This window comes from Phragmites australis, chromosome 2 (genome assembly GCF_958298935.1).
Source record: "Phragmites australis chromosome 2, lpPhrAust1.1, whole genome shotgun sequence".
NCBI lineage: Eukaryota > Viridiplantae > Streptophyta > Magnoliopsida > Poales > Poaceae > Phragmites > Phragmites australis.
The window spans coordinates 44684280-44699059 of record NC_084922.1 but is presented as its reverse complement, the minus strand read 5'-3'; the positions used below and the strand labels follow the sequence as shown (position 1 = coordinate 44699059).

At 45.2% G+C, this 14780-nt stretch overlaps 2 protein-coding genes across 2 annotated transcripts; one reads left to right on the top strand and one right to left on the bottom strand.

Annotated features, from left to right (window-relative positions):
- Positions 1-4594: 4594 nt before the first annotated feature.
- On the bottom strand, positions 4595-5593 carry LOC133909162 (heme-binding-like protein At3g10130, chloroplastic). Its single transcript, XM_062351468.1, has one exon. It carries the CDS (start codon positions 5469-5471, stop codon positions 4785-4787), a length of 687 nt encoding a protein of 228 aa, XP_062207452.1. The 5' UTR covers positions 5472-5593; the 3' UTR covers positions 4595-4784.
- A 332-nt stretch (positions 5594-5925) lies between these two features.
- LOC133909161 (uncharacterized) lies at positions 5926-13247 on the top strand. Its single transcript, XM_062351467.1, has 9 exons — positions 5926-6112; positions 8471-8725; positions 8798-9013; positions 9101-11432; positions 11522-11938; positions 12138-12269; positions 12377-12459; positions 12589-12752; positions 12844-13247. Exons 2-9 carry the CDS (start codon positions 8519-8521, stop codon positions 12920-12922), a joined length of 3630 nt encoding a protein of 1209 aa, XP_062207451.1. The 5' UTR covers positions 5926-6112; positions 8471-8518; the 3' UTR covers positions 12923-13247.
- The last annotated feature ends 1533 nt before the right edge of the window (positions 13248-14780 follow it).

Genomic DNA, 14780 nt, shown 5'->3' with positions numbered 1-14780 from the left:
TATATACTGCCTGTGATTTTGATGCTTGCAGGTGCGGTTCTTATTTTGAGAAAGAAGTGGTAGCTAGGTTCGAGCATGCATCATTTCATGGCATTCATGCATGCATTCATACTTGTTCATGTATTACGGGATTCTAACAGTATATCCGGCGAATGCATTGTGCTAAGTCGGAATTTGACGTTTCCCCCTTTTGTTTTACATTTCAGAATGGTGGTCACTCGGCGTGGTGGGGAGGTTCCGGAGGGTTCCGGTCAGAACAACCCTCCTCCACCGCCAACCATGGCGGATGTGCTCATGCAAATCGAGCAGAACCGCCAAGTGAATCACGCTCTCCTCCAGATGAACCAAGCGCTCCTGGAGGCTCTCGTGCGCAATGCGGCTCCTCATGGAGGAGGTGGGGCCGTGCGCCGAGATGACTTCTCGGACTTTTTGCGAACTCAGCCGCCGGTCTTCTCGCGAGCTGAGGATCCTCTGGATGCTGATCACTGGCTCCGGACGATCGAGCAGAAGCTCGCCCTTCTTCGCTGTGAGGATCACGAGAAGGCGCTCTTCGCCGCCCATTAGCTTCAGGGCCCGACGGGTGCGTGGTGGTCTGGCTTTTTGGCGATGCACCCCGCCGATCACCGCGTGTCATGGGCGGAGTTTCGTGAGGCCTTCCGCTCGTTTTATTTTTGAAATTGAGTCTAGGATAACCACTCTATTAAGAGGGTTACATTTGATTGCTTGATTAGTGTCTCAATGCTCAAGATATCATTTAGAACCAACAAGTTGAGAGACACACTCACCCACGGACACCGGGTTAGTTCTGCAAAAGTTCACTGAGTCCGGATACTCCGGTACTCAGTGTTTAGTCCGGAGTCTCCGAGGTAGACTCTGGCAGAGAGTCTCGGTTTCGATTTATTTTTTATTGGAAAAAGACCGGAGTCTCCGGTGTTCACCGGATACTCCGGTAGTTTGTGGGTTTTGAGGCCGGAGTCTCCGAGGGAGACTCCGCCAGAGAGTCTTGGTTAAGTCTTTATTTTTATTGAAAAAGACTGGAGTCTCCGGTGTTCACCGGATACTCCGGTAGGAGAATAAGTTTTAACCGGAGTTTCCGAGAGAGACTCCGGTAGGGGTGTCTCAGTTAGCATTTAATCTTTTTGATAAAAAGACCGGAGTCTCCGGTGTTCACCGGATACTCCGGTACCTGGAGAGGCCAGAGGGTCCGGCAAATCTCCGGACTTAGTCTTTTTGAAAGCCCTGTCAGGACCGGAGACTCCGGTAACTTAATAGAATTGTAACGGCTAGTTCTGACATATTCTGAGACCGTTCCGACGCCGTTTTTGGATTTGGAGCTGGATACTCTGGTGTTCACCGGATACTCCGGTCAGGTCTGACAGAACAGTAACGGCTAGTTTTTGAGAGAGGGCTATAAATACTCCCACACCCATGGCATTTAAGGCTTGCTATTACTGGTGAACTTTAGACTCTTTGAGCACTTTAAGAGCATTTAAAGTCCCTCCAATCACCTCTAGTGCAAAGTTTACAAAATTTAGTGAGTTTGTGTTTGGAGAGGGTTTAAGCCACTTGAGCATTGAGTTATTCCTCGAGCATTCGCTGTGATCATTACTCTTGAAGCTTCGTGCTTCTAGACAGTAAGGCGTCGCCCGTAGAGCACCCAAACTTTGTAGAGTGCCACGGAAAGTTTGTAATCATTTTCGAATTGAGTAAGGAAATTCTAACTTGATCTTTGTGGTCGCTAGAAGAGGATAGGGTTGGAAAAGACCCGGCTCTTTGTGAGCTCCTCAACGGAGGCGTATGCACTTCTTTGTGAGGTGACCGAACTCTGGGATAATCTCTCGCGTTCTTATTTGTGCATTTTTGCTTAATCGTGTGAATTTGTGATTCTTCATATAAACTACCCTAGTGATCATCTTACTACTAGTAATTGTTATTTTAGCTCTGTGATATCTAGTAGACCTAGCTTCAACTATAGATTCTAGCTACTTGCCTTAATTTGTAGTTGTTCTTGATTTCCTGTATACACCGGAGACTCCGGACCAGACCGGAGTATCCGACCTTCACCGGAGTATCCGGCAGATTTAATCCGCTGTTTTAGTTTTAATTTTCAGAAAAGCCTATTCACCCCCCTCTAGGCACTTTCAACTATTCATCCAGTTCTACTGGAAACCAAAAAATATCTCATTCATTTATTCTACTTGACTTTGATTTCAGAGAAGCAAGCTGACACAATCTAGATGAACGATTCATGTGTGCACTTTAAATGAGAAATCAAGGTTCTTCGAGTAGCATACATGTACCATGAGTTGAAGCTCAAATGAAAAAGGAAGATTCTTTGCATAGGATCTAAGAAAAATGAATTTGCTAGTGTAATATGATACTCCTACTCCTTGTACAATCATAAACTAAAAAAAAGGAAAAGAGCACAAATGAGTAGATCGCGCTTTATTTTCTCCAAGCAGATCGAAGCAAGGTCTCCATGTACTTGATTTTCCGTGAATCCCAAACAAAAACAAGAATAATCATATTGATCTAATACTCATGCTCTTCGCACAATCATAAAACTAAAAAGGAAAAAGAGCACAAATGAGTAGATCACGCTTTGTATTCTCCATGCAGATCGAAGCAAGCTCTCCATGCACTTGATTTTCCTGTGAATCCCAAGCAAAAATGATGTGCTAGCTAATAGTTGGAGCTTGATCCCATTTCATGATCCCATCTTGTGATCCCTTCTTCCTACCCTGCCGCTAGTCTTGTCAGGCCGCTGGTCTCGATCTAGGTCCTACCGGAATCCATAGCTCAATTCTAGAAGGAAGAATCAAAGTAATTGAAAAAAGGAGAAGAAAAAGGAACCACGAGCTTCAAATAATTGTTGCTAGCTTGATTCTATGATTTACCTGACCCTAAAAGTGAAAATCTTATCTTCTGTAGCACCTCATCCTTGCTCTCTAAATCTGATTGAAATGAGAGAAGGAACAGACAGTCGTCAATTCATTGGTGGCCTCAACATGCTTGTTAACTCATCGATTAGCACAACAACTCACTGAATATGCAAGGCTCCATGCGACTGAAGCTCTTGAGCAGATTGGGGTCATGGTGGTCATTGCCGAACTTGGAGCACAACTCTTTCGATTGCTGATTGGTGATGCACATTTCATCAAACACCTTGCAAGCAACCATGCTGAGTGGTCAGAGGGGTACGAGCAACAGAGCGGCAATGACCAATGGGCAAAACGAACCTTTGGGGAGGCGTACAGGAAGACATGGCTCACGAGAGCAGAGTGGGAGAGGAGAGTGGAGAAGGGGGAGGCATGACGTCCTCACAACGTTGGTTGGAACCGGAGGCAGGGCCGTATGGGCAAACTGGACGGCGGCGTGCTGGTGGAGGACCGAGGCGACGGCACGGTGGTGACGGCAACGAAGTGGTAGAGGACCAGAGCAGTGGTGTCGTGGTGGAAGATCGGGATGAAGGCCAACTGGTAGAGCACCGGAGCACCTCAAGCTTGCGGTCGGGTCGGCAGGTCGGCACAGGAGGGCTCAATTTGTGATTGTGCGACGGGATTGCATAGAAGATGGAGCCTATGATTTTGCGGAGGTGTGTGGGTGGTTGGTGAGGAAGGAGGTGAGAGTAGTTGTGATTACGTGATTTAGGGAGAGAACTGCCGTGGATGGGAAAAGGGAGAGGCAGCGGCGTAGGGCCCACATGTTGGCAGAGAGGGCAAAATGTGGGGAGGATAGGATGTGAAGGCATGACACAGGAGGTGTAGGAAACATTATATATTTTTTAAGTAGTAGAGATTGCAGAACTAGACTACTGTTGTCTTTTCAACCGGCAACGTGTTTAAAAATAAAATAAAATTCCTTCTATTACTCTCAAAATTCAATACACTATCAAAATAGTCATGAAAAAAATCTGAAAAAATTTGGTGGTGTATACGATATTATGATCTAGCTCTCAAAAATATTTCAGACAAAAATATGAAATGTACAATGAGAAACAAAAAATAAACATTTCATTGTATAGAGTTAATGAAGTTTGTCCTTTTTGTTTCTTAGTGTATAAGTAATTGTTTAAGTTGAATTTTTTTTAGAGCTATATTATAGTATCTTCTACACCATATTTTTAGATTTTTTGATAATTATTTCGATAGTGTTTTGAATTTTGAGAGTATTAGAATGCTGCATTTTTTTGAACTTGTTGGTCGTTGGAAGGGCGGCGTGTTTATTTTTTAAACCTGTTGCGCTTCCAAGGGACGATAGTGGAATAATTCTGCAATTTTTTCAAACGGACGCCTATTTTGTTTAAAAAATCGAAATATAAAAATAAAGAATTCAATGGAGCAGGTTACGGGCTGGGCTGTGCTGTGAAAGCATAACATGGAGCTATTGAATTTGGGCGGCCTGGGCTGGGCTGGATTCGATCTGGTTCGTCCAAACAAGCAGTAACTCGCCGACCAGAACAAACGAAGTTTGATTGTTCAGGTGTTTGTACCGAAAAACCTGTCTAAAATACAGAGCCACGATAGGGTCCAGTACTTCACCGATGATTGATCTCGTTTCCCGATCATGTCGATATGTAAGCATCGATCCAAGGTTTCGAGTACTGAATTTCTCCATTATTCGTTGCAGCAAACATATGTTACAACCATTACACAAGATAAGACCAGTAAGACAACAGCTTCTAAAGGAAATACAGGTATTTATAACACTGACTCGCTGAGCGCGCGCCCCTGAACGGCAAAGAACGTACACTGAACAGCCGCCGCCGGTGGGCGGTGGCCGGATCACTCGACGGGGATCATGACCTCGTTGGTGCGCAGCGGTGGGAGCGTGAACGGCGGGTTGTACCGCGCCAGCAAGAACGGGCCTTTGACGGTGTACCCGTCCTTCTCCAGCGCGGCCTTTAGCCCCTCCGCCTTCTCCTTCACCGTCTTGTCACCGGCCACCCCGCTGAACCGCACCACCCCGTACTTCCTCTCCGCCACCTCGCGTATCACCACCCGCTCGTCCGTCGGCCGCGGCGCCTCCTCCACCTTTGTGTACTTGGACGGCAGCAGGAACTGCATTGTCACCTTGCCCGGCGTCTGCTGGGCTTCTGTGATGACCGGCGCGGTCATCGCGACCGGCTCGGGCTCGGCGGCGGCGGCGGCGGCGGCGGCGCCGGTGGTGGTGATGACCGGCGCCGTCATGGCGATGTTCTCGGACGACTCGCCCTCGCCGCCGGCGGTGATGACCGGGGCCGTCATAGCGATCTTCTCGGGCTTGGTGTTCTGCGGCTTGCCGAGGGCGCCGATGTAGTTGGCGAGGATGGTGAACCCGCCGTCGGGGTCGCCGCCTCTCATCTCCTTCGGGTCGTATGTCACCTCGGCGGCGATGCAGGGCGGGTACCTGCGGATCTCGTAGCCGGCGCCGGTGTGGAGGACCTCGTGCTTGGGCGTCTCCACCGTGATCTTGCCCAGCACCATCCCCATGGTCGGCGGCGGCGTCGCGAGGAAGCGGCAGGCGGCGAGCTAGGTGCAGGTCAAAAGAATGGTCTTTGAGCGGTCGGGTTCTCTGGATGTGTGATTCGCACTTTGGCTGGCACCGCGCTGGGCTTGGGGTTTTTAAGAAGCGGCGAGGGAGCCGGATGCGTGGACGAGCTGATGTCTGAGTCGTGGCGCGAGCTGCTCCACGCCTGCGTTTTGTTTCAGCTTGGAGGACAAGTTCGGCAACGTTCAATTTCGATACGTATTGGACCTTCGACTGGACGGCTGGCGCATGGTATTGCAGGTGGTTTTTGAGACGGGCCAAAACTACGGCCGAGCCGGCCTAGATAGAGCAGTTACGTAGGTGGCGCAAAAAGCCTAGAGTGCGAAAGGCCGCGCGGACATGGCCCGTCCGCTAGTATTTAGGGCCCCTATCCCCGTTGGAACACTGAAAATCCTGCCTCGCATCTCGGTCGGTCCTCCAGTCCTCGGTGTCGTTCGGCAGTTCGCGCAACACTTACACGAGAGAGAGAGAGAGAGAGAGGCGGCAGCGAGAAGGACAAAACCCTTGTCAGTCGCCGTGCTCCGCCTTGTCTGGCTTCCACCTCGCGCCGCCGGCTTTCCAGGCCACCGGAGTCGGCTCCGAGGTTCGTTCTACACCCATTCCTTCTCCTCGCCCCAACGGAGATCCGGGTCGCCGGGTCGCCTTCGGTCTAGGGTTGGGGTTTAGTTCCTCCATCGCGGGGTAAGGTTTTGGAGCTGGTGAACTACGAGATCGTGGAGGTACGAACCCCTTGCTCCACATTCCTATAACATATCTGCTTGGTCGCGATGGCGGTGGTGTGATCGGGAATTTAGGGTTTCGTGTCAGGTTGGTTCGTGCGGTACACGGTATCCTTTGGTCGCGCGGATGAGTTGGTTGCTGCGATTTCGCGCCGTTTGTGGTTGTTTGTTCGTTGATTAGCTCGTTTGAAGTAGGGAGACGTTGCCTGCTTAGATTTCCTATGGAGGATTGCCGCTGATTAGTTCTTGTTGGCCATGCCCTAAAACAAGTTTCACGTTGGTTCCTTTTTACGGTATTTAGTTGCTTTACGAGCTTCCTTCTATCACTGGTTTGGAAGGAGCGGTCGTTATATAATTGATTTCTTGGTTATGTTTGTCATGATACTGCACTAGTTTGTGTCAATGTATGTGGCGCTTTTGTGATCGCTAAGCCTTTTAGTGGCGTAGTGATTCATCATTCTGGCGATAAAGATTCCATTCCACTTGTTGATGACACATAAATCATAATCTGCAGTGGTTTATTTGATTTCTTTTCAAGGTTATTTAATTGATGATGATTTTATAGCTTGCTACAGGTATGATTCATGCCCATTTTTGTAAAACATTTTTGTCGTCCAGATCAGCATTGATGTCTACTCGCTTGATTCTCTTGTTTGTTTATATCGTGTCTTGCGCACGTATCATTGTTTTGGGTAATTCTTTGTTACGTGGCGTGACATTTTTCTTGTTGCATGCTATTACTTTGCGTAAGTATTTATTGTATGAAACTTTTCTGTTGATGGTCGTTAGTAGCATGCCAATTTCAGATTCAATAGTGTAGTCCGTTAATATTACTTCTTTTGTTCCACTGGTAGTAGTTGTGTTGGGTAGCTTCCCTATCTAAATTACCCGCCATAATTCTTATTCTTAATAATTAATTTGGCAATTCCAGCTTTAATTATGCAGTCGCTATTGCTACTTTTGGTTCGGTTTGCATGCCATTTCTACTCAGTTTAGTAACGTGGTTGGCTAGCTTCACTACCTTGATTACCGGCCATAGCGTTTCCCATTGGAAATGGTAAACAAGGCAATCTTCAGTTCTATTAATGAATTTTGTTACTAATGTTATACTGATTTCTGTGTATATCATTTCTTTTTAGCTCAGTGACACATTTGTCTAGTTTTATTAGCTTAATACCCTGCCCCATTTCTTGTTGGTAATGGCTAACTTGGCAATGTCAGCTTTAATGATATATTTGACTACTATTGATTCTTCGGTTGCACAGTATATTATTTTGTACGTTCTAAAAGCGCTAGGCGGGGGTGGGGTGGTGACTAGAGCCTAATCGCCACTAAACGGGCTAGGCGGCAATTGGGCGCTAGACGGGAGGGTTGCATCTAGTGCCTAGGCAGGCTAGGTGGTGACCTTTTGGAATAGTGGTTTTGTATCAGTTTAGTGATGTAATTCACTTACTTTTGCTGCATTTAATAGATTCCATATGTCTTTCCGTTGTACTTATAAGTGTTTCTCTCTCTAAATTGTTTCAACTCTGAATGGTGGAGGCACATGCTCTGTATGTCAAATCTTCTATCGTTTAGCAAGCACTTTAGTTTTTCTTTTCTTTTTCATTAGCACATTAAAAGGGACTGTTTTGGCAATTTGGTTCATAAGCTGACTATTTCACTGTGGTGACAGAAAACTTGCCACATATCACAGCTCTTGCGGCATTTTTCGCCGCACATTTTTCGTGGTTGCTAATTAAGCAGTCCTGTGGATGGTGTTGCGACTGACAAGACATTCTTTAGATTCTTTGCTCTGACCCTTTATAGCTGGAAACACTACTTCTCTATTTGGTTAGGACTTAGGATCCCAATATTTCCCCAGGTTCATTAGTTTTCAATTTTTGTGCTGATTATTATTATTATTTGGAACCACATTATACAAGCTGGTTGAATAGTTTATAATGTTTTGTACCGTAGTGCATCATTGCTTCGAACTTTTGCTTATTATGTGTTGATGTTGTGCATGTAGATTGATTGCCTGCTGATAACTTGTTTTCTCATCATGAATTCTATGAGAATGAATAGTTGCTTTATTTTGTTATTTCCTGGATGGTTTACTTGCCTTTCCTTTTCGAGGGAAAGACATGCTAATTTTGTTTGTTGTTTTTATCTTTGGTGGATTTCTGCTTTCAACACTCTGCACATATTCAATGCATAATCTTATCCAAGTATTCATGCAGGAATGCAGGATTAATACTTGATTGGGCAAAAATTAGCTAGTTTCGACAATGGGTTTTGATAATGAATGTATTTTGAGCATTCAATCCCTTCCTGGTGAATATTTCTGTCCTGTTTGTCGGACACTCATCTATCCCAATGAAGCTCTGCAAACTCAGTGCACACATCTCTACTGCAAACCCTGCTTGGCTTATGTAGTGGCAACCACAAAAGCTTGCCCTTATGATGGCTACCTGGTGACGGAAACTGATTCCAAGGTATGTATATTTGGTAATTTAATCCATTTGATGTAGTGGCTCTCCCCTTACAACCTGATTTGCAATATGCAGCCTCTTATGGAATCAAATAAATCCCTTGCTGAGACAATTGGCAAAGTCACAGTCCATTGCCTGTATCATAAGAGTGGTTGCCAATGGCAAGGAACGCTATCTGCCTGTATCACCCATGGCACTACTTGTGCATATGGGAACTCCCCCGTTGTTTGTAACCGTTGTGGTACACAGATTGTACACCGTCAAGTGCAAGAACATGCTCAACTCTGCCCTGTATGTCCATGTCTTCAGTAACTTCTTATGTATGTCTAGAACTGTATCGCTATTGATTATTTATTTTTACCTGTTCATTATTTGCAGGGCTTGCAATCTCAAACACAACAAACCGATGGTAGTCAGGCACAGTCATCGGTGGCATCAACTCAGGCAGTCACCCATGATCCATCACTTGTTGCCTCAGAAGGATCTGCAGCAGCTGCATCAACAACATTGCCATCTGCAAGTGCAGCCACAGCTTCTGCAGCAGCAACTGGAGGGCCAGCTGGTGCAACCACAGCAAGCACGGCAGCAGTGCCTCCTTCGGTTGCTGCATCAGCTGCTGCTACCCAAACTCCAACAGCTGAGCAGTGGTACCAGCAGCAGCAGCAGCTCCAATACTCACAGTACTACCAGCAGCAGTACCCTGGATACAACCCTTACATGCAGCAGTATCAACAGTATGGCCAATACCAGCAGGTGTACCAGCAGTACACACAACCTCAAATGCAAGTAGCATCCCAGAATGTTGTTCAAGGATCTGCGCAACCTGCTTCACATGTTCAGCCTCAAGGACAGCTCTCTCAGCCCCAATACATGATGCAATCCCAACCCGAAAATCAGCCTCAACTCCAACCACCGACAGGTCATCCACAACATCAGCAGTATCCAGTGCAATTCCAACCCCAAAATCAGCCCTACCCTCCCCATCTTCAAGCACCTGCAGGTCAGTCGCAGCCTCAGCAGCCTCCATCAATGCAATCAGCCTCTCAAGTTCCACAGCTGCAGCCACAAAGTCGCATACCTCTCCAGATGCCTGGCTCCCAAGCGCAACCTATAACACATCCACCAGCCTCTACTCAAGTTGGTAATCAGCAACTTGCTATTCCTTCTACTCAGTCCACACCTCTTCAAGTGCAGCCACATATACATGCTCAACATCCACAACAACAACAGATTGTTGCCCAGCAACATGTGCAACTTCAAACTGTACCTCCACAACAAAATCATCAACCTCAGATGCAGCTAAATTCTCAAATCCAGCAACAATCTTACCCACAGCCTCAGGCCTATGCTCAGCCTCAGAATACTCCGTATCTGCAGCAGCAGATGCCACAAGGTGCTCCATTGCAACACCCTGTACATGTATCTCACCAACAAGGACTTGCCCCACAGCATCCTGCACCGATGCGTCCTCCAATGCCAGGCCAACAACCAGCCATGCTACCTCCTCAAGCAGTTCAGTATACACAACAACAACAACAACATATTGGGTATCATGCTCAGCGAGCACCAATGCATTCCAGCATCCCTTCCCAGACACCGCAACAAGGATTGCCTCCCCACTCATCTGTTTCCTCACAAGCAGGTCAATCATATCATCAAGGAGTGCCTTCATCACAACAACAGGTGCATTCCCAACTTTCTCAGCCTCACGGTCCACCATATACACAACAGCATGTTCCTGGCCATGGCTATGCTGGGCATCATGTTCCAACTTCAGCTGTTAGACCTATGAGTCATGTTGCACCACCACAGCAATTTCAACATCCACCTGGTGGTTCAGTTAGCGATTTACAGTCAAGTGTTATGAATCAACAGCCACCAATGCCTAGAACATCTGATAATGTCGGATTAATATCTCAATCGTATGGTGGTGGACAACCTACTGGGCAGAGTTCTTTAACTTCGGAAACCCATGCTTCAAAATTGGGGAAGTCAGAAATTGTAAAAAATGCTGCTGATAATACCACAGTAAATGAAAATAAAAATGGTGGTGCTGAATCTGCTGTCATGAGGCCTACTACAATGTCACAGTCATTGGGTGATGAAAACATGAACAGAGAACAGAATGATTTTGGTAGTGTTAGAAAAGATGCGGTACAAACTGGCACTGTTTTGGACAGCAAAGATGGTTCAATTGTGAAGGATGAAATTGCTGGCCGGACAGGTAAGTCACATGGTCCAGGTGTACAGGGTGGCCAAGAGCATAAAGTTTCAGAAGCATCAAATAGTCTTGAGAAAGGAGGATCATTACGGCAGGCATCATGGCAAAATGCAGGGGCATTGGGGTCCTATGTGAACCCAGGCACGGTAGCACAACATCCAGCTGGACAAGATAGGATGCTTCCTCAGCATATGATGCATTCTGGTCCTATGCCGTATAATATGCAAGAGCAATCAAATCAAATGAGGCCAACTAGTTTCTCTGAAAGTATTCGGCCTCCAAGGCAGCAGCCATATGGCCCAGTTCATTCTGAAACGGCACCAAGGGTGTTCGGAGAGAACCAAATTCAGATGCCAATGCCACAGCCTGTGGGCATCAAACCTGGTGATGGTATGATTCGACCACCCATGGTCGCTCCATTACCAGGACGACACGACACTATGGTGCCTCCTTTTGCCCCTGAACATTTGGGTCGGCCACCTCCTCTTGGTAAATATACTCTGAAATCAGAAGCAAATACTTTAGTTTTTCTTTTCTTTTTCATTACAGGCATGCTGACAAAGCTTCCATTCACTCAGGAATGTCGAAGAGCAATGGTGTTGGTGGTGGACCTCTTGGAAGTGGAATGACTTTCCATGAAGAGGGCTTCACTGCTTCAGGGGAACATCTCAGGTCATTTGTCGGTGGTAGACATAATGTCAACCATAAAGATATTGAAGATGATCTGAAGCAATTTCCAGGGTCAGCCCATCTGGATGGTCAGGGCTTGCAAAGGGGCCTTAGACCTTTCGAGAGAGGCTTAGGTAGACCTGACGGTTTCCCTGATTCATTACCCGGAAGGCCTCCATTTCCAAACCAGCAAGGTCCATTTCCCGTAGGCTTCCATGAAGATTTTTCAAGGAAGCCCAATGCAGCTGGTCGCACTGACTTTATGTCACCTGGTACAGAATTTGGTCATCATAGGGCAGATGGAATGCCTAATTTGAGAAACTCAGGTAAGGATTTTAAAATGGTGTGAATAATTTACGTTTGATTTTGTAGCTGTTAACAGTAGTTCTCCAGGACTTCGGTTTTAGTAGTTCTCCAGGACTTCAGTTTTAGCAGGTGTTCATGGGCTCCTGTATGAAAGCTTGACTCCTTACGCCTTTCATAATTTGTTGATGATGGTCCTCTAATGGAATCAAATGTTTTTAGTTCCATTTTTCCAAGGGAAGAGTGGTGCTCCTGGTAGTCTCCGTACAGACCAGCTTGGCTCTGGTAACCTTCCTGGGGATGTACAGCATGCTTTTGATGGTCCAGGGTTCCCTCATACTCGCTTCCACCCTGGTGATTATTTTCCTAACACAAGTCTACCAATTGTTGGTTGGGTGGTTGAGAACCCCATGGAAATGGCCAACTGCACTTAATTGAACCTTCTAGCAACCACTATGCAGGTCACATGCATCCAGATGATCCTAATCTTGTTGCTGATTATTCCCGGCATGGATTTCCAAAAGAATCAGACCACTTCTGTTTGGTGGGTTATCAATCCTAATACATTAATTAATTTCTTATTTTGTTTCTTTATGATGCACTATCATTTTCTGATGCATTATGACTTTCCAAGTGCTGTTGTTATTGAGCTGTTGTTCGGTGTTCTGTCTAGGGCGGAGTCTTTAGAAATGGAGATTTTGGTTGGTGCCGAATTTGCATGTTCAACTGTGGGAGTGCAGAGAACCTGGATCTACATGTACAGACAAGGGAACACCAGCAATGTGCAATGGACATTGTTCTGAAAATGAAACATGATGTTGCAAAGAGGCAAAAGCTGTGAGCGATAATTTTTTAGCTGATTTGATTTTGAATATTCTAGGTTAAGCATCTCTCTGTTCTTAACCTCTGAACATTCACCTCTTACCAGGAATTTTGGAGGCCTCAAGTCGTTTCACAACAAAAAGATGGTGGCTGGCAAGGGCCACTTCCGTGGAAATAGGCGTTAGAACTCTTGTTATCTAGCTCAGCACTTGGTGAGATTTTGAAGGTGGGTTACGGTGGTTTCACAGTTTTCCTCAAGTACAGCCGTTTTGCCCCTAGGGTTCAATTGGTTACTTCCATATCTTTTGTCAGGTTGCTACTAATGCTTATGGACGTTTGCAAGAGAATTGAAAATTATGATCTGTTCATATGTCTGGGTTAATGCAGATCAGCATATCTGAAATGGAACTTGTAATGGTCTCAAACTTTTGTTACCGTGTTGGTTTGCAGACGTCACATGCTTTTATGGTTTCTATCACTACTATTTTGGATATTAAGTTGCAGAAGTTATTCCGGGAATGCTTAACTTGCTGAACCTCGACCCTTTAAATCTTCTATATTTGATAATATATGGATTGGGGAAACTTTTTATATGACACGTACGGGGGTACTGTGGCTGCTGGGAACCTAAGAACACATTGAAATTGCAGGGGTAAAAATGTAGTAACTAATATGAAAAAATAGTTCAATGGAATTTTTTGTAAGGGGCTAATGGAAAATTGTTTCTGGCACTTCCAATGCCTGACAGCTTTACCAGTTCTGCGTAGATTAGATCCCAAATAGAATGTCTAGAAAATGCTTCCTGTACATGGTGGTTTGCCACATCACTAGGCCCACACGATAGTTATTTTACAGATGTGATGCCTTATTATCTTTTATTGAATTACTTACCAGTGATCAGCTGCATTCCTGTCAAAAAAGGGGACAGGATCTGCTGCGTTCCCGATTGAAGTATGTACTAGAGGTGTTCACATGCCTACTTACTGCAATGGTTGTTTATTTGAGCTCATGAGGATGATTTTAAGTGTTAAAGAAGGAGAGGCCTAGTAGGATGGTAGAAAACACAAAAAATGTGAAAAGATTTGAGAAGGGACTTGTAGCCTTAATACTTGTGTGAGTGCATGCATTAAGAGACAAATTGGTTGAGTCTAATCGAAGGAGGATTCAGACCCAAAGGACATTGCATGGCGAGAGAGCGCTCATATGCTTAAAAGAAAAGAAAAATAAAGATGTCTACTCTGTTTTGAGATGGTTGCTGGTGCATGTGCATCATGTATGCATCACTGTTGATACTATACAGGACTTGTATTGTTCACTTCTAGTTTGGTATTGTTATTTCAGATAGTGATGTATGATTATTTGGTTTTGCCACTGGTTTGAGGTCGAGAATTGGACATCATTAGAACCTGGACACTATAAGGCCTGTTTGGAAGCGGTGCTTTGGGATCCAAATTGAACTAAATCCTAAAAATTCCTACAGTGACCCCCTCTTCCAAACAGGCCCTAAATGTTGTGGATGAAGTATTTTGATTTATAATTCACAATAGTTGGACATATGGCTTCGTCCGTTATGTTCAATGCTGTTACTAGCATATGATTTGTTTTGATGGCAGTAGCCTTTCTAGATGTGTTTGTTCCACGGTGATCATACAATCATTTGGATTTTTTTGTTGTTTGTTTGCTAAGCAGAAACTGAAAAGTTTAGGAAAATTTCCTGCTGAGGGATCTACTGTCATTCTTGCATGCTTTCCTAATGATGGTAAGGATGACATGCTTTCCTAATGATGGTAAGGAAAGATACGATTGAGATTTTATTATTAACTTGTTGACAAACATGCTGCCTAATTAGATCTGGGCTAAACTGCTTATTTTTATCTTTTGTTTGTAAATTTCTTGAACTTGATGGTTGCCGATCAGAAACTGCAATATCTCCTGGCTTCACTAAGTGATTTCGTATGTATACTCATTCCATGTTACGAGGACTGCCACTAGGACTTGCTTATATAGTTATATTAACACAGCAAGATCACTGATTTGTTGTAC

Excerpts from the sequence above, each read along its gene's own strand:
- LOC133909162 (XM_062351468.1), bottom strand. The coding sequence starts at position 5,471 with ATGGGGATGGTGCTGGGCAAGATCACGGTGGAGACGCCCAAGCACGAG.
- LOC133909161 (XM_062351467.1), top strand. The coding sequence starts at position 8,519 with ATGGGTTTTGATAATGAATGTATTTTGAGCATTCAATCCCTTCCTGGT. Across the intron at positions 8,726-8,797 it reads TGACGGAAACTGATTCCAAG|CCTCTTATGGAATCAAATAA; the intron begins GTATGTATATTT and ends TGCAATATGCAG. Across the intron at positions 11,433-11,521 it reads GGGTCGGCCACCTCCTCTTG|GAATGTCGAAGAGCAATGGT; the intron begins GTAAATATACTC and ends CCATTCACTCAG.